Source organism: Excalfactoria chinensis, chromosome 4 (assembly GCF_039878825.1).
Source record: "Excalfactoria chinensis isolate bCotChi1 chromosome 4, bCotChi1.hap2, whole genome shotgun sequence".
Lineage (NCBI taxonomy): Eukaryota > Metazoa > Chordata > Aves > Galliformes > Phasianidae > Excalfactoria > Excalfactoria chinensis.
The window spans coordinates 65,703,462-65,721,941 of NC_092828.1; the positions used below are offsets into that span (position 1 = coordinate 65,703,462).

At 38.7% G+C, this 18,480-nt stretch overlaps 1 protein-coding gene across 4 annotated transcripts in view; it reads right to left on the reverse strand.

The window, feature by feature from the left end:
• The window catches only part of FNIP2 (folliculin interacting protein 2), a 44,986-nt gene that overhangs the window by 19,511 nt on the left and 6,995 nt on the right, over positions 1 to 18,480 (reverse strand). The window contains exons 1-8 of one of the 4 annotated variants that reach the window (XM_072334687.1): positions 11,720 to 12,249; positions 5,183 to 5,309; positions 3,230 to 3,364; positions 2,565 to 2,665; positions 2,413 to 2,484; positions 1,670 to 1,770; positions 1,427 to 1,516; positions 202 to 273 (exon numbers count right to left, since the gene is read on the reverse strand). In XM_072334687.1, coding sequence (XP_072190788.1) covers positions 202 to 273; positions 1,427 to 1,516; positions 1,670 to 1,770; positions 2,413 to 2,484; positions 2,565 to 2,665; positions 3,230 to 3,364; positions 5,183 to 5,309; positions 11,720 to 11,904 — 883 coding nt within the window. In that variant the 5' untranslated portion in view covers positions 11,905 to 12,249. Of the gene's footprint in view, positions 1 to 201; positions 274 to 1,426; positions 1,517 to 1,669; positions 1,771 to 2,412; positions 2,485 to 2,564; positions 2,666 to 3,229; positions 3,365 to 5,182; positions 5,310 to 11,719; positions 12,250 to 18,480 lie in introns of those variants that run through there. The other 3 variants (XM_072334689.1, XM_072334688.1, XM_072334690.1) reach the window with 3 other exon arrangements.

Below are 18,480 nucleotides of genomic sequence, written 5' to 3' on the forward strand. Positions count from 1 at the left end.
AAAAGCCAGAACGTTATGGCTGTAAAATAATAATAATAATAATCAAGAATATTCTTGCAGAAAGGCAGAGGGAAGCAGAAAGAAAACTCAATAGATGCAAAACAAAAATTGGATTTCAGTTCTTAAATTCCAGGTGATCCAACAAGTCAAAGAACTGTAATGCAATTACAAAAGTAGGCAAACAAGACAAACAGCAGATACCTGAGCGAGCAATGCCGCTGTCTCTGTCCTCATTTTGTCCTCTGCTGGGCATATCGACAGGTGTACTATGTGCTAAAACAAACAGATCAATAGGAAAAAAAAAAAAATGTTACCTAATTTGTTGTATTATCTGTCAGCATTTTAAAAAAATGTTAAAGATTAAAGGTCATAAAATACTGAAGTTACATCCTGAAATGTTACTTCAAATAAACAGTATGTTGGGAGCAGAGGCAGTAGCAAACTCCATGCTCCATAATCATTTTATTTTACCCGAGGAAATTAGTTACTTACCCAATCTAAAAGTTTCACTAAGAGGCTTGAGAATCTGAATTCTCTTTCACCAGAAATCAGATACACTTCAAAAAAGCAGACTAGTGGTACTCCCATCTGTTAATCTTAACATTTGTTTTGTGTGCAAGGTTATAATACTACAGAAGTTAATGTTACAGTGGAATAGCCAGACATGAGGTCCATTAAGCTTCTGATTCACTCTCCAAGCAGTTGATTTATTAACTACAAAGCCTCACAAGTAAGATACATTCGCTTTATGCTGTGCTACATTGAGGTGTTAGTAGTGGAGTCACCAGAATTGTAAAGCATGCAAGATTTGCAAAGGCTGTGAAGAAACACATTGGCATTTTAGTTCACATTTTTACCATTAACAAAACTAATTGAGCCCAGTATCTACACACCTGCATGGATCATCATACGCCTGTAAAAGGGCACTGTGTAAAGGAACTGGTATTGCAAAAACCTTAACGCTCCTGACACTTAGCTCAAGAAGTAATACGGAAAGTCTACTGCCATTTATATATATACATATATACACACACCTAAAGCATATATTTATTATTATTAAATAAATATATACTTATACTTTAGGAAAGTAGTAAGGCATAAGAAAAAGCAAGACACCTCCACACTAGCAAGAAATCAGCCATAAGGCAGGAAACATAAGTTCTCTAAGAAATGTTAAGGGCTCATTAGACACATTGCTTTAAAGTACAATACTGGAATTACAAACAAAAGATGAACAAAAAAATTTATCCATCTAGGGTCTTTTTTTTTTTAAGAAAAATTTAGAGTATAAAGCCAGATCTCTGCTGTCACCTTAGCCCTTTCTATTTCTAGAGAGTGATTATGTATTCTTTGCAAGGATTCAGAAAGAGCTGAATTTGTGTGTGCTTATGGATGGGTCACACTTTGGTTGCCATTCCACACAAACCTGCAAAGAAAGAAGCACTGCGGATGAGCCGGAGGGGACCTCCTTCAGACACACCCTGCAGCAGTTTGCTGCTACACAGCTGTAACACACCTAGGAAACAAAAGCAATGTAGAGAAAACACAATGCAAAGGGGAAAAAAAAAAAAGAAAAAGTGATGCACAGGAGGAAAAAAAAAAGAGACCAACCCTAAATGAACAGATGGTATCATGGTATCAGAAAGACGTAGAATATGGAAATATTTACCTAAATTACTTCCACTGCGACAGGTACCCAAGCCATTCTGATTAGAGCTCAGCTTTCCAAGGCTGGGATCTTGGTTAATGTATTCGAAGCTATCCTGTAAGCTATGAGAAAACCAAGTGAAAAACAGGGAGGTTCTAACTCAATCAACAGTCATTAATATCAGCATGAAGACTAGGTTCACTTTATTAAAAAAAAAAAACAAATAAAAGCTGAAGATTAACAAAACTGAAGGAACCAGCATGTTTACTGAAATTATAAGGTAATATTTACTGATATTCTATGTAGATCCCCTCTTCGAATCACACGTGGGATTCAGTTTATTTAAATTTGCAAGTCTTGAGACAAAAAGGAAACAAGTGAGAAACAGTGCATGTTCTGTTAACATTAAAGGAAACTGCATGAACATAAAGCTGCTTCGACACACAGGGTGGCACACTCCTGGCAGCAAGAAAAGACAGAAGTTTTGAAAGTATAAGTCATATAATCTCTGAAGCTTGTTGCGTGCCTTGGACAAAGTTAGCAGCAGAAACTAAATGTTTCCTTTTCTGAAACTTGAATAGCCTGACAGATCTATCAAGTCAACACTTCTTTGCCTCCATTTTCAGTTTTCTACAACATCTTTCCACTTGAGCTAAATTAACTTTAAAAGCAGAGACAGAAGATCTACTAAAAGAAAAATGAAGGAAAGACAAAAGCACTGAAGGGGAAACAGGGTGCCAAGAAAGAAAAACGGATGTTCTTACTTATTGTTGCTTCCACTGAAGCTTCCTACCCTGGCTGAGAAGACTTTACTTATCATCAGTTGTGGGGGAGAGCTGAAAGGATAAACAGCCATTTCAGTGAGTCATCAGTTCCAAGCGCCTGACGAGAGCACACCACAGAAAAGGACACTCACCGTATGTAGTGAATTTTCAAGGTGGAGCCTTTGTAACTCATTGCCACTGAGCCAAACATCATTTCTCCCAACATATTGACGTCAGAAGCTGGTCTAGTGTACTACATAGTCAAGAAGGTAAGAGTCAATAATGACTATTTCAATATTACTTCAGTTTCAAATAGTGCTACAACAATAAATTTTGAATGGAGAATACAAATGAATCCTTCTTTCCCGTGAAAGTATTTCATCTTATGTTTTCACTGGAAGACAGCTACAATATCTTAAACATAGTTATCTTAAAAATTTCATGTTGCAGTAAGGTATACTGAGAGTCCCTTTGGCCCACCATGCTCAACAATTTAGAACTGACCTGAAATGCAGACAGTCCTATTTACAGCAAGAACAGAGAAATGTCTAGTGACAATTTGCTATGATTTTCAGAATGAATAATGCTATTCAGTACTTCTGTAATGCCTTCACAGATAAGGCCAAGATAGAATAAAGCCTTAAGATATGTCCATGTATTCTTACTCAACAACATTTTAAAGATAATGACAAGCTTGAGCTATCTACTCAAACCTGCAATATACCATAACTATAACTTCAGCCCATGCAAGTTAAAGCCTCTTTATATGAACTTCTTCAGTAAAAGGGATAAATACAAGAAAAGTAACAAACATTACCTGATACTTCGGTATTTGCTCTTTGACATTTTGGGTAACACTTATTGAGGGATTATGGGAAGAAATACTGTTGTTCCCATTGCTTGCTTGACAGTTCCTGACAGAAGTCTTTACAGAAGCATCCTCTGCCATTTTCTGTGTCAAAACAGGGCAATACAACAAAAACAATCAAAGCAAACATGAAAATCCTCATCTGTAGAAATACCATGACAAAGTTTGTCATAAAATACATTTCAGCAATGGAAAAAAAAGTAATTATTTGGTCCAAAATATGCATATCAGTTACTAAGGATAAAAAAGCCCTTGAGATAACAAAGTGCACTCAGGCACTTAGATCCTCAGACAAATTTTCCAAGTACCACGGAGTCAATAGGTAAAGTCATACTGGAATAGTATCCCCAATTGTTATGAACACACACCCTGCGTAATGTTTGCCAAAGTTTATGTAAACAAATCTCAGCTTATGAGTTGCTTCTAAACCAACTTCTCTAACCATCTGTACAATTAGTCATTCTAACTGTATATTGTTTTTGCTCCCTGGTCAACATATCCTTAAACAGAAGACAATAAAAACAAGGAATATACCATGCATCATTTGGCAGAATCAGCTATTAGTTACAAAAAACAATCTAATGGATGCTCAGATCCAGATGACTGTTTAAGACCAAGTTCACCTTCAAGTTACTGTGTCACAACATCCTAGAACTGAACAAAACAATGTAACGAAAGCCTTGGAAAAATGTTGAATACATTAATACTGTTTGTATATGTTTCATAAGAAAAGATGCATTTAAGTAATGGAATTTTCTTTCAAGAAGTCTTCTTGAACAAAAGAAGGAAAAAATGAAGTTCCCAATTCCATGTTGTTTTTTCTTCTTTATATTAAAAACCAACGAGGTGTCAGTTAAGGCAATCAGATCATGCCAAACATTTTTTGCATGCGCTTGAAGGGAACAAAACTAACCTTACAATGAAGACTGCTTACATTGCCTTAGGAACCTATTTACTTGTACATTTAAGAGATTTTAAATCTGTTAACAACCATATATTGGACATATATTAATGGATGCATTTGTTCCTTCAGTGCAAGTTAAATTGAAGTGCATTTTTATAAACCTAATTTCAACCTGGTTTGTACTTCATTGGGAACATGCACTGGCAGAGGTCAAGTTAATTAGGTTTATTTTCTTGTTTGGTTAGTTCATTTTTGCTTGTGGTTTTGCCTGTTGTTTTTTTGTTATTGTTGTTGTTGTTTGTTTGCTTTAATGTAAGCATGGTAATTTTAAGATATCAGTTTGCAGTGGAAAAAAAAGCTGCTAAAGAATTATAATAACCAAGAGGCTAGTGAAAAGCAGCCATGGGCTAATTTATGTCCTGTATTTTGGAATGTAAACACTGTGTAATTAATTTAAATTTAAAATAGGATCCAATATTCCACAAGAAAAAGACTGATTTTTCAGATGAATACTTCAAATACTACAGTGAGTAAAGCATATGTGGTACATTTTAAGTGTATTCACATCATGATGACAAGGAGATGAAATGGGCAACCAAAGATGTGGAAGAGAAGGAAGAATAAGGAATGAGCCAAGAGCAGTGGAACGCAGGTCATCTGTAGTGTTGCATAGTTTTTAACAAAACATTTTGCAGCTAACCTTTAAAGTATTAAAAGCAAGCAGAATAACGTGTGCTTTTAAATGGAGCCATAAGCATTTCTTCCATCCATTTACTTCTCATATGTTCTGTGTTTTAAACCAACTTGGAAATATAAATAAGAGCCTGGCTACTTGGATTCTTATCACAGAGGGTGGTACACAGATTAATAGATCAGTCTGACCCATATACCTTCATAAGAGGATGATCAGTCATCAGCTGATGATGCTCATCAGTCTGACTGATTTGGAACCATTGGTTCCAGAGTGGTAGAACAAAATCCAAGTTAGCATTTCATACCTGAATCACAGCTTCATCAATTTTGCGGACTGCTTTGGAATCGAATAAGACCTGTCTGCCTCTTCTCTCACAGTCTTGGTAAACTATCAGGCGAATTTCATTCAAGTCAAACTCTGATGACGACCAACTGCAGATTATAAACAAGATGTTAAAATAGAATTCTTACTTTGACTTTAAGCAAACAGAAAGATACTTAGCGTATACATCTTTTACTCAGCATTTACAAGAACCAAGCTGTGACAACAGCACTTGGACTGAGAAGAAACTCAAAGTACAGACACACAACACAGTCAGGCTCTCTCAAAATTTTCAAGAACATGAACTAACGCACCATTCTCAGTAATCTGGTGCTTAAATACATTAAACTTATTCCATTCTCTGTACACTGCTTTAATCACTTCCACTGCAAGCTGAATGTACTATTTTATGCAGTTCTTTTGGCAGTAATAAGAGGCAATGGATAACCATCCTCTTCAAAACATCTTTGCATACACTAGGAGGTTTGCACAGATTCTCATCTTCATCTCAAAACAGAAAACTAAATCTTTTTAAGCTTTTCAATGACAGTGAGTAATATTTTCTTCTGGTATTTAATTTTGCAACTGAAAGACAGGTTTATGTTGATCCTTAATTTTCACCCCCCCTTCCCCTGCCCTTTCCCAAGCTGTTTTAGGTTTAAACAAGCCATCGGATTAAGAAGGCAATGATGAAACTCCTTCAGTACGGCTGAGATTCTCTCAAGTAAAACAACTCCATAAACTGGAACGCATCCAGTCTCTGTGAGGCAGGCCTTGAGATGCAACTTGGCTCCTCCAGCATCACATGAAGCTGAAGAGCACAACTGACTACGGCTACAACAGTGAGAAACATTCTTTCCAAATTCTTGATGCATTTGGTGTTATGTTGGAGCACGGAGGTTTGCTTTGCTCCAGATTCAGCCACCAAAAACGCTTGTCACATCCTATAGCAGACAAGCTGGAATTAATGAAAAAAAGTACTGCTACATAAAGCACTGCCACACAGCTCTGGCAGCAACCTGGTGCCCAGTCACACTGCCTCGTCCCTGACCTGCACAGTCCACATCCAGGGGTAAGAGTACAACTGTTATTATTAGCTGTTGGTTTAACAAATTGCATAACAGACTTCAGTCAAGGCTACCCTGATCTCCACCATTTAGGAATTTCCCCAAATTATGCCTTATGGAAAACAATGGTAGAGAACTGAGGAAAGAGTACAGAACTGCTACACATCTAGAAGACAGGGGCTTCTGAAGATGCTTCTTTGATACCACGCTCCAGTAGCCATAAATCAGTAATGAGGTAATAGCATCAGCTAGTCCGTAAGGTAACCAGGGCAACTGCCTTTGAAGCACATTCAGAAAGAATTTCAGACAAACAAATTCAGAAACAGCCATTACAAGACAAGTCAGCCTAATTTCTTCATACTTCATCTTGGATTTCAGAGAACAGCTTCCCTTTCTACTTAGCAATAAGACTGAGTCACAGAACAGTAGAGGTTGGATGGGAATTCTGGAGATCATTGCTTGTAACATGCCAGAGCATCTTCTTCCTTCACCTGTAGAATTTAACCCTATTTTGAATATGTTTGAACAGAATAAACCATATCCTATCTCCACTTTAAAGTGACGATGCAAATACATGATATCTAAGGGGCCTGGTACACATAGCTTGATTGTGGAACAATGCTAAAGGTTGTTTTGCCATCAACAGTAAGTAAACTTGATAAATTTGTATCTCATTGCCTCAAAAACTCCAGGAGTGCCGGACACTTCTTTTCAATCTCTCCCTTTCAAAGGGAATCACAGTATTAAGCTAACCTGCTTGACAGCAGTCCTGATTCCACAGCTGATAGCCGACTGAAGACCTTATGCACCTCACATACACAGCTGCAAGCAAACCATCTGTTTTACAAGCCTTTCAATAGTTTCTCAGGTTACCACCTGTGCAACTCTAGTACAAAATCCAGTTATATTAAATACAATAGTCAGAGCCATCAACAGACTTCACGCTGTTCCAACCAATGAACTGGATGAGCTCTTTTCAGCACCTGGTACTTTCATTCCTCTTCAGTATACAGCTGATCATTTACTGACACATTTTGTATCAGATAATACCATATTCATTCCTGAAGTAAATGTGTTGCTTTATTGAAGAGGCCAGAGGTCACCCTTCCCTTTCAACAACAAAGAAAATGTACAACATTACATCTTTAAATTAAACTGTATGCAAGAACAAAGCTTCTTAAAACTAAAAAAAAAAAATTCAGGACAGGCACAGCAGCATCAACAGTTGAGACCATAGGACTGCAAGTCTAAACTGAGAAACATTCGTCTCAGGCACAGATTTAGGCAGTGCAGTCCTGTATTGGACTGCCAATGCTAAAAGCACACTCAGAATCAAAAGGGATTAGAAGGGACCTCAAGAGATCAAGTCCACCACCCCTGCCAAAGCCAAGTTCCCTACAACAGGCCACACAGATAGGTGTCCAAATAAGTCTTGAATATCTCTTTAGGAGGAGACTTCACAACATCTCTGGGCAGCCTGCTCTGGCATTCCCTCTATAAAGAAGTTCTTCTGCATGTTAGTATGGAACTTACTACACTTAAGTTTTAGGCCATTGTTCCCTGTCCTATCTCTACATACCACTGAGAATAGCTTGGCCTCATTCATTTGCCTTCCTTTAGATGCTTATAAACATTTATCAGATCCCATCTTAGTACCCTTATCCCCAGGCTGAACAGACCCAGGTTATTCAGCCTCTCTTTACATGGGAGACGCTCCAAAGCCCTTATTCATCTTTGAGGATCTCCACTGGACTCTCTCTAAGAGGCTCCTGTCTTTTTTGAACTGGGGAGCCCAGTTATACCTGTGTTGCATGAGTCTAGGTTACTTTATGAATAGATGAACTCCCTTACTCTGCACTAAAGTAGAATTCATGTCTGCGCAGTGCTCACTTTTAAGTAAGAAATAAACAGGGTTTTATAACAGCCTGCTCAGATGCCTTTTCCATGAAGCAAAGCAGAATTAAAGATATCCACAATCTTTCAGAACTCCAGAAAGCAACAAGTTAAGACATTTATTAAAATGCATCATACAAAGCTTCAAATGAGCAACAGATCCAAAATAAGGTAATAACTTCAGGTAATGCTCCTTGCAGTACAGTACTCTCCAAGCATCAGACATATTTTAGCAAAACCTTCACCTTGAGACTTTGCATTGCACAGAACACAGAAGCAGTTCTCACAGCAGTCCTAAACATTACAGAAATTCTCTATCCTATTAAACATCATTTGATAAGCTCAAGGACATCTACAGGCAAGCTATACAGGCATATAAATCCATTGTCTCATTACCTGCATGTGGAAGCAGGCACAAGACTAGACAGATGACCGGCATCTTTTTTCCCTTACACAAAAGTTGATGAGCAGACTGATTTCAGTACTTCCACCCCTTATTGTTTAAGCCAGTTTGTATAACATACAGTCCTCAAAACAAAGACAGCATTACTGAACCATTTCCTAAAAGCAGTGCTGAAGACACACAGTACATAGACTTGCAGTACACAAACTCTGATTTCATGTGCATAAAAGCCAAAAACAAACCACTGTTTACTTGTCTTTAAACAAGAAAGAATTAATACAAGAATGATGAAAGACACGCTTCTTTTTGTTCCTTCGCCTGTGTCTTATGATAAAAAGCAAAGATTCTTTTACACGAGGTACCAATCATTGGAAACTGAAGAACGTTTCTACATCGCATAACTTGACTTCCTTTATGTTTAACTAAAAGAAAAACCCTTTCACCCTCTTGCATCAGATGTTTCTAAAAAGAGACACCAAAATACCTGAAGTAAGCAGAGATATTTTAGTCTATGTTTCTTAAGGTTAAAAAAAAATAATAATAGTAAATAAAAGCTCCTGTGTGCGTACAATGTGTTGACCTTGGTCCATTATTTACAAATTTCTTAATCAGTTTTCACTGCCAAGCTTGACCAAAGGACAAATCCTGAAGGAAAGAACAAACTTCCCCCTCTTGTTGCAAGACTACAACATAAAGTTAATTTCAGGGCAACAAGAAATCTCATGATGTATTTGAGAAAGATAAGGTAGGGAAATAGAAGATTCTGAAAACATACGAGGAATTTACACCAGAGTTTATATGTATTAAATTCTCATTTGTCAGTGAAAATTTAAACAAAACAAAACACATCTTTAACTAAAGCTTTATTCATTCTTCTGCTTATGGGCCAGAAAATCAACACTCAACATGCTTACAAAAAGCCTCCTGCTTGCTGGCTGCAGCACACAACAAGATGCTGGCAGTCCATTCCATGCCCAGCTACTATACACTGACAGCTAATCAAACCAGAATTGCCTTTTCGGCTCTTCAGCACCACTCCCAACACTCGCCAACTTCACCTCTCAAGACTGTGTTCCTTATGCTCATTCAGTAAAATTCAAACGGGCACATTCTTGATTGTTTCCTTTTTCTCTGCTTTGGTCTAAAACAGCTTACCTGTATACACTTTAAGTACCCAAGGAAATCATGTGATAGTTCTATTTTACATATGAACCTACTAATGAAAGTGTTACTTCTCATCAGCAAAGTAATTCCCCAGGTAAGCATCACAGTTATTCTTGATAACGTTTTGTACAGAGTGCAATACAATCATTACTTCTGAAAAATAACTTCTGCTTCTTACAGTTACTTTAAAAACAGCCTCCCAAAATAAGTTCCAAAATAACACTGAAACACCACCTGCCATAGCCATGTTTAACTGCAAACAGAGTAAGAAAAAAAAAATTGCAAGGAAATACTTCACATCTTCAATGCTTCCCAGAGAACTACTTAATAAGAGGCCCTAAATATTCTTTAAAATTAGATAACTTCAGTAAATGAACACAACTTTGGGTAGTTACTCCTCTTTCAGGTTAAACGTGGCTAACTGGAATGAACAGTTTTCTTAGTCAATCATAAACATAAAAGCTTAATATATCCTTTCTCCCCTTTTCCCAACTATGTGACCATACTCTATCACTCATGTTGGCTGTGGTAAGTGCTGGACTCTGGCTAAAATATCCATAACAGCAGAAATTTATCCCAGACAAAAGAAAGCAGCTCAATAATGTAGCCAAGTAGAAGGCGATGCAACCTCCACCTCCTGGTGGCAGCATGAGTTATGCTAACTCACCTCATCCTTGGAGCTGGATATCTCCAGGAAAGGGTGCGAGTGCCCTGTGTATTTCAACTAAGTATTGAGGCTACCGAGAATGTTAATTGGGTTTTCTTGTTCCTTGTGTCTCCTTTCTGTCTGCTGAGCGTCAAGGTGAGCTGACTCCCTAAGGGAAGTCGGTTCCAGAAGGTTTGGAATCACTGGAGCCAGGAAAAGGGGAAAAAGGACAAGAGCATGCTGCCAGAAAGCAAAGGACAAAGAGGCAATGTCACTACTCCCTTCTGCACCAGCAGACTGTTTGAACCATTCAGCTTATCTAATCTCACCTTCAGAGTGGATCTTTCTCACATCTAAAAGATGCTAGAATAAACAACACCCCCAAGTCTAAATAAAGAAATAACAGCAAGCTGCCCACGGTCATACAAGAGGAAAACCAGCTTACCTATGCCTACAACATTAATAAGGACAATCCCTGATTAAATTTAAATTTACTTTATTTCTCCTATGGTGGCACCTAAGTCACTGTCCTTCAGCTTTTTCACTGTTTCTTCCATTACAGAGAAGATGCTGAGGCTCAAGTCTCAGTGCGGGGAAAGCAGACCTGTTTGCTTCCAGAAGGGAGCCACAAAGGCTTGCCCTATTCTGTCTTAAATGGGTATTCTCAGTTAATAGAGATCTAGAGATCTCCAATCTCTTTTTAAAACAAGCAAACACAGAGAAAGCTTTTAGCTCGCTTTTAAAGCAATCAGAACACATACAAGAACTGAAAAAAGTGACCTATTTATTTACATTTGAAGACTGCTTCAGCTGACCTTAGAAAGTGACTAATCACTACTTCAGTGCATCACCTTCAGGTTAGAGAAATAAGAAGCCTAAAATCTATAGACCAGTCTGCTGCTTTTTCTAAAAGCAATCCTGAACGTAGAATAGTTATTCTAACACTGTTTTATAAGAATTTGAAAGAGGTTGCCCTCAAACATGCTCTCACGTATATTCATGTTGCAGCAGATTCAAGCATCGAAGACAGGCTGGCACACACCTTAAAAGAAGCACAGCATAAACAATGTTCATGCTCCAGTTTACTTAGAGGTAGTGCTCGATCTAGAGATCGTTTACAAGCAAAGCAGAGAGTTGCCCCCTCTATTCCTCCCCCACTCCAGAGCATTCTCTCCTGCCTGCAAACCAGGGCTATGTGACCCACTAACGCAGAAGATAACAAAAAAATTAAGAAGTGGAAAAGCAATTAGAACAGGAAGGTAAGGTTATATAACCTTAAGTGAAAAGAGTCCATTATTCTTCAGAGAACATCAAATGCCTTACATATCAACAAAATTCCATACATACCTGTTCTGCAGCAGCCTAGTCACTCTGTTCACACAGCTGACACTTCTGTCTCTCAGAGGTTTTCTAATCCTTTCATCTAATTTGGTACAAGAGAAATCATTTCCAAGCTGTACATCATTGTTGTTTCTCGCTCTTCTTATTTGTCCCCCTGCACCATTTGCAGCTTTTGGTGTACCCCCACACATTTTCTTTTGCTTCAAATCCTCCTGCAAGAAGCTGAAGAAATCCAGCCTCAAGCAGATTTCTTTACTATAGATCAACCATTAACGATGATAACTCCTATCAGATTTCTTCCCTACACAAGAACACAATCCAATGATTTCTTGTTGGTGGGAGTCAAATACATGCCATTCGTGAAGAAATACAGCTGTAACCACAGTACCGCTGCAGTTATTCCAGACAGAAGAGCAGACACTACTTCCAAGCTTCAGAAGCCATTCTCTTGCTGTGTTAGTTTCCTACCAAGCCTGGCGCAAAGCTGCAGCAGATACAACAGCTAATATTGACTTAAACTGTGTTTGTTTCCTGGTATGTGATTAGGTAGCTGGCAATTATGTAGTCACAAGACCAAACCATATGGCCTCTTAAAAAAAAAAAAAAAAAAGCATAGTTGCTTTTGCAGTGACTCGCCCTTCGTTGCAAGGTTGTTCTAACACTGGCTACAACACCCTGTTAATGGCTCTCATGTGAGCAAGTGTCATCTGACGACTCCTAGCAACCTCATATAGCGCAGGAGCAAATAAGAGTCTGTCATCATCGCCATATGGTTTATTGGGGGGGAGGAGGGAAGGGGGGGCTCGGAAACCATGACCAAGATACACTAGCATACTAGATGTTCTGCACTGTAATGGTTTTACTTTCAAGGACAAATGACATTTACACTTGAACAAGAATTTCAAAGTACTGTTTTGAAAAGCTTTTAGAAAGAAGGGAAAACAACAAGTTTGTCATAGATATTGTCCGCTTATGAGAACTTATAGTCACAGGCCTATTAAAACAATTCAGTGGCAGCACTGGTGACAAACAGCTAATAAAACACTTCTGACAAAGATCATGTACAATTTTAAACAGACCGGTGGAACTTGGTCCAAGTTCATGTAATTCTGCTGGAGAACCGAGTCCTCATTTCCCACCAAAATAACTAGAACACATCCACACAACTACTAGTAACTCCGCTTACACAGCTTTTTTCCAATCAGTAGAGCTTTAGACACTTTATAAGATGACGGCCAAGGAGCTATTCTTCTAAATTAAAAAAAGGAAACTAATCTTGCTAATGGTCACTCAGAAATACAACAGGAGAGCTGGACAAGATGTCAAAACCCAGCAGTACATGCTACCTGCTGAATAGCTCAGCATCCTCCTTAAAGGCATTTTGTAAGCTCAGTAAACCACAACCTCTAGAACTCAGAGAAAAGACAAGTGGTCAGCTAGAGCATAGTAACACTGAACACCTTGCTCAGACACAGGAGGAAGCCTGAAGCAGTAAAAAAAACTAAACAAAACAGTTCAAATTACACATATACACACAGAGACCCCCAAGTTCCAGATGAGGGAAACAGGCATAGAGTTCTAAAACATCCAGTTAAATTCCAGTGCCAGAGACTAAAAATAGGACACCAAGAAGCCCCCCTAAAATGCTACAATTCCCCCTGTGAGCTATACAACAATATTCCACCTGTGCTCCTGAAATACTTAAGGAATTATGACTGGAAATCTGCAAAACAGTTTCTAAAAGATAAAACCACAAATCCATATTTTGAAAGTATCTCAACTCTAAGGAGCAGATACTACAGAAAATGGAAGGCAGCACCCTGTGGTCCAGAAGTTATCCTCTGAGAAGCAGAGCCAAATCATTTTCCTTTTTCTAGGCAATGTGACAGCACATCACCTGTTCTGTTTGTAGGTCATTTCCTGTCCTTCATCTCAGCTCTTACAGAGTCGTCTATGTTATTCAAATCCATTCCCAATAAGGAGATCTGAGACGAGGCGTGGGAAGAGGAAATATATATATGATGGAAGTTACTTAACTAAGAATTTTCTGTAAAAGTTACAGTTGTCCGCTAAAATCTAAATACTGATTTCAATTATAATATACAACATGGTCTTGTTTTCTAGATATCTTTTAATAAACGTAGGAAAGCAAAGTTTGCATCATACCTGCTGTTTCAGTGAGAATTTCATTCCATGAGTCATACACAGCAAAACTGATACACACACACACAAATGCCCACAATTCAGACATTTGGGATGAGTGCCAGAATACATTTGTAAGTAAGTGAAATCGATTTCAGATTGCTTAAAGACGAATTTCCCTCTTTAAGACTATTCAACAGATTACATAGATGTATTTTCCCTTTTTCTCTCCCAAGACAGCATTTACTCCACGCTGCCCCTCTTCTTGTTACAGCCTTGGAAGAGCTGCACCAATGCCACACTGCATTCGTTTTCCACAATCATTTAAAGTAGTCCTAATATGGTAAAGCACTGTTTAACCTTAGCTGAACCGCCTTGTTCCAGCATGATACATACTTACTAGTTTCATACAAGTTAGGCTGGATATATTGCAGATTAGTCATGCAACAAGTGAAGGAACATGTCATTTGCTGCACTTCCCTCACCTCAAGTTTTCCTATAGAAAGAGTTGTGGTACAGTTCTCAATATTAGATCACTGCCCACAGATGTTACCTGTTTAGAAGAATAATTCCATATGCTACTGTATGAAAAACAACACTGGGTGCATCTGTTCTCTGCAAACAGCTGTCTGAACTATCCGCTCACTGTCAGAGAATACACTGAATTTTTGGTTGGAATCACTTTTCACCATCTTCATCAAAAAGCAGTATCATCACATACGCACATAAGACACACATCTGATAGAAGCTAACAAGCAGTTCCATGCCAAGTTAAAGTCACCATAAATTGCACACATCAGCTTTTCACAACCAATGAGGAGAGCCTACTAAAGCAGCATTTCACAACTCAGCCAATGATCATAAGTTTGGATTCACTGTTCAGAGGCTTATCTGTAAGTCAAAAGTCTGGGAGCCATCATGCAATGTCCCAATGATAATGTTAAAGAAAATAGGAAAAGAAAAACAAAAATAAAAATACATAAAACAAAGTTCCCAAGAACAACATGTTTGAAGTAGCACCATAACCAGCACAAGACAGTGTTTTGAGTTGCTAGCCCCCAAAATACAACGCAAAAAGAGCACAAGGGTATTATTAGGGGGTAATTGTAACCCCAATAGCTTTCTAGCAGCTAGGAGATCTCAGTTTGTCCAAATTAAGTCACATTCTGCAAAAAGTAGTTTTATAGCAGTAAACTCAAGGATGGTAAAGAACCAAAGGCTCATTTGTCCACAGAACACTCTCCAGGCTTTTTCTGCTTTTAGCACTTTTTTCCTGCTTCAGGAAGCAGCTCCCAGCTGTTGCTGGAGCCAGAGAGGCCATGCCAAGCAGCAGCGGCCTGGCAGGAGCAAGCAGTGCAGGTTCCAGCCCTCTGTCAGGCACACAGGCCGCCCGCCTCCTGCTGCCTCAGTGCCAGGTCTAACACAGCACTCACATGTCCCTTGCTCCAGCAGCACCATGTGACTGGGCCGGCATCCAGGAACAGAGCTACTAAATGCAGACATTGCCAAGGCATGTTGGGCAGCTGCCTCAGCCAGAACACGAGACATGTACTAGTCTCTTATCCTACCAGCGTTACTGCCTATGCTTTCACCCTCCTTTTAACAGAGAAGAAAACTTAATGTTGCACATTTCGGGTAAAAATTTTGCAGCAATGCAAGGCAAAAATATGGTATTCATACTGCTGAACCAGCTCATGTAGCATTTCAGCACTATGTGAAAGTATGGGCTGATCTCAGACCTATCATCTACGCAGGCAGGCCCACACAGACACCATCACCACAGCTCCAGGCAGCATCCTGAGGCACTGGCTTGGTTGCCTGCTCCTTCCTCCTCTTCTCAAAACTCTGATTTGTTTTCTTTATTTTTTTAAAAGCCCATATGCCACATTCAAACACATGCTCAAAGCAGTAGGTTTAGTAGATGAAAGTGAAAGCTATTAAGAAACAATATTGTTTATTAGAAATAAGTAAATGCATCCTCATGCCAACTGATACAGAAAGATATGAACAACATTGTTTGCATTGTTTAGCATTCAAAAAATGCTACCAGTTTGCCAAGAAAAAGGAGAACTGCTCCAAGAGTTCATTGCAGTTGGCCTGCAATGTTGGAGGCTGTTGGTTGCATGGCAGTAGAGGCTGAACCTTCCCACCATGATTCTGCTTCATGTTACTGTTGTGCAACAACAGATGGCAGCAGAGGGGTAGTCTGACTAAATGGTGTCTGACATGGAAGTGCGTATGGAGCAAAACTGTGCCAGTGAATTCCTCCACGCAGAAAAAAAGGCACCCACTGATGTCGCTGAACACATATAGAGGCCAAACAGTGGGTGTGAGCACAATGAGGTGGCGAGTGGTGCATTTCAGTAATGGCAGCAGTGGCTCACTTCTGCTAGTACCGACTTTCATGAGAGTGGCATACAGGCTGCTGGTCATTGCTGTCAAAAACGCATAGCTAATGGTAGTGCCCACTCTGAAAAAATAGTGTTCCATAGCTGAGAACCTGCTCCATCAAATACTGTTGTTGTGCAACTGTTGTAGTTTCCACAGAAATATATTCCAGGCATTACTTTCAGACCCATCATCTTTTTGGTAAGAACTCCAGCACTTGGAACTCAAAGCAACTAAAAACACCCACATGTCAAACTGAATAGAATGTAGTTTAGTAACAAACTTTATCATCAACTTTACAAGTAAAAAAAGGTCTTGACTTTTTTCATTTGGATAGGTTTTTTTCTTTCTCCCCTGCTTTTTAATATCCAGTACTGTGGTTTTACAAACTCTACTTTTGTATTTTATTAACACCTGTGACATATAAACCTTAAGATAGCAAATGTGGCACTCCAGCACAGCTGCGTGCTGAAGCAGCTCAAATCAGCCACCTAGCAAAACACTGCTGAGTTCTCTGTAAATAGTTACAGCCAGCTGTTGTAAGAGCAAGATGTTTCTTTACTCTTTTGGAAAATAAAAAGAGAATCAAGAGGCAACTGAAAAGTTAGCCTGCAATAATGGGAATGAGAATGAATAAAGTACGATGAATACTCATGGAAATGTACTGATTTACCCAGCTGTCAGGAATATGGGAAAGAACACAAGCACAAGAAGCCATACATGATCATCCAAAAGTTGCTATAGCATGAACAGCAAAGTCCATCGTCTCTCCATAGATGAATGCCAGGAAATCCTGACTTAGATTGAATGAAGTGATAACACAGATGGATATAACGTCAGCTCCGGCGTTTTTCATTAGTTATGGCCAAAAATATTGTGGTTTTTCTTTGTTCTTGTTGTTATGACCATTTGTCTATTCCATCCAAAACACTTTCCTTAACCCTCAATTGCAGACGGTACTGAAAGTAGTTTTCCAGCACTGAATCCTGAAAGCCACATGTATATATTTATTTTTATGTTTCACTACAAAGGAAAGAAGCCACGTCTTAGAACTCTATACAAGTTCAAGGTAGTTATATCACTCATAATTTAGCACCTTCTTGAGTGAGACAAAACCAAACAAACCACAGGTTAGCCACAGCCTGGCATGGCAAATGCAGACTTACTGCAAGACACTACCCAAGAGACTTACATTTTGTTTACTACACCAATTGCATAGGATTCTGAATGTATAAATAGTCATTAAGTTATGAAGTAACCTCTTGCTTAAAGTAGGCCAACCACTCTAAATACTCGCATAGATTCCTGAACATTTTATCCAATATAATGGTATTATAGTAAAAGTTTACGCAGTCAGGTTTATAAGTACAAGCTGCTTATGCCCAGAAACATGCTAAAATAGAGTGTCTGTCAATCATTAAATATATAGACCAAAAGCAAAAAAGTACACAGAAAAGAGCCACATGCAACCATGCTGTGTAATAGGAACACTTCACACATCTGGTAATAGAAACAACCTAAAACTTCTAAAACATCAGCAAACTCACATAGCAATTGCCTATTTACCTAAATCAGAAACCATTCTCCTTAAGAGCAAGTACGAATTGCTCAAGGTCCATCAGTGATCCTCAGTGAAACATTGCATAACCAAGTACTCTATAATAGATATAACTTTCTCCTGAGATTAAATGTACAAGAGCAGGCTCGTAAGGAACCTTAACCACTACAGATTCAGGACAACTTAATTTAAAAATAATAATAGTAATAATAAAATAAAGAAAAACCCACAGAAATCTCACTTTTTTCCAGTCAAAACAGGGCCAGAAATCAGACAAAGAGATCAGGCAAATGCAGTGTCAGCTGGGTACGTATATTTGCAGAGGTCACTGCCAAAAAAACCACCCCAAACCAGCAATCACTCATATCCATTATGAGATCCAATATTCTCTTCCCACCTTCCACCCCACTGCCAATCTAACCCTGAACTCATTGGCCAGTTCAGCTACAGGTAGCAATTTTATGAAGCTATCACATGCCACCATAAAATGACAGAGAAGCCTAGATTTAGATACTCATTCTTGTACTGCCATTCAAAACTACCCCCAAACACATTTCTATCTGTAAAACTTCTCATTTGAAATACTCAAGTCATCACATGTCATTCACTCACTCTCAAACTTGGAATCACATGAGAAACTGGTGCTCAGTAAGTACAGACTGATGTTATAAATGGTATC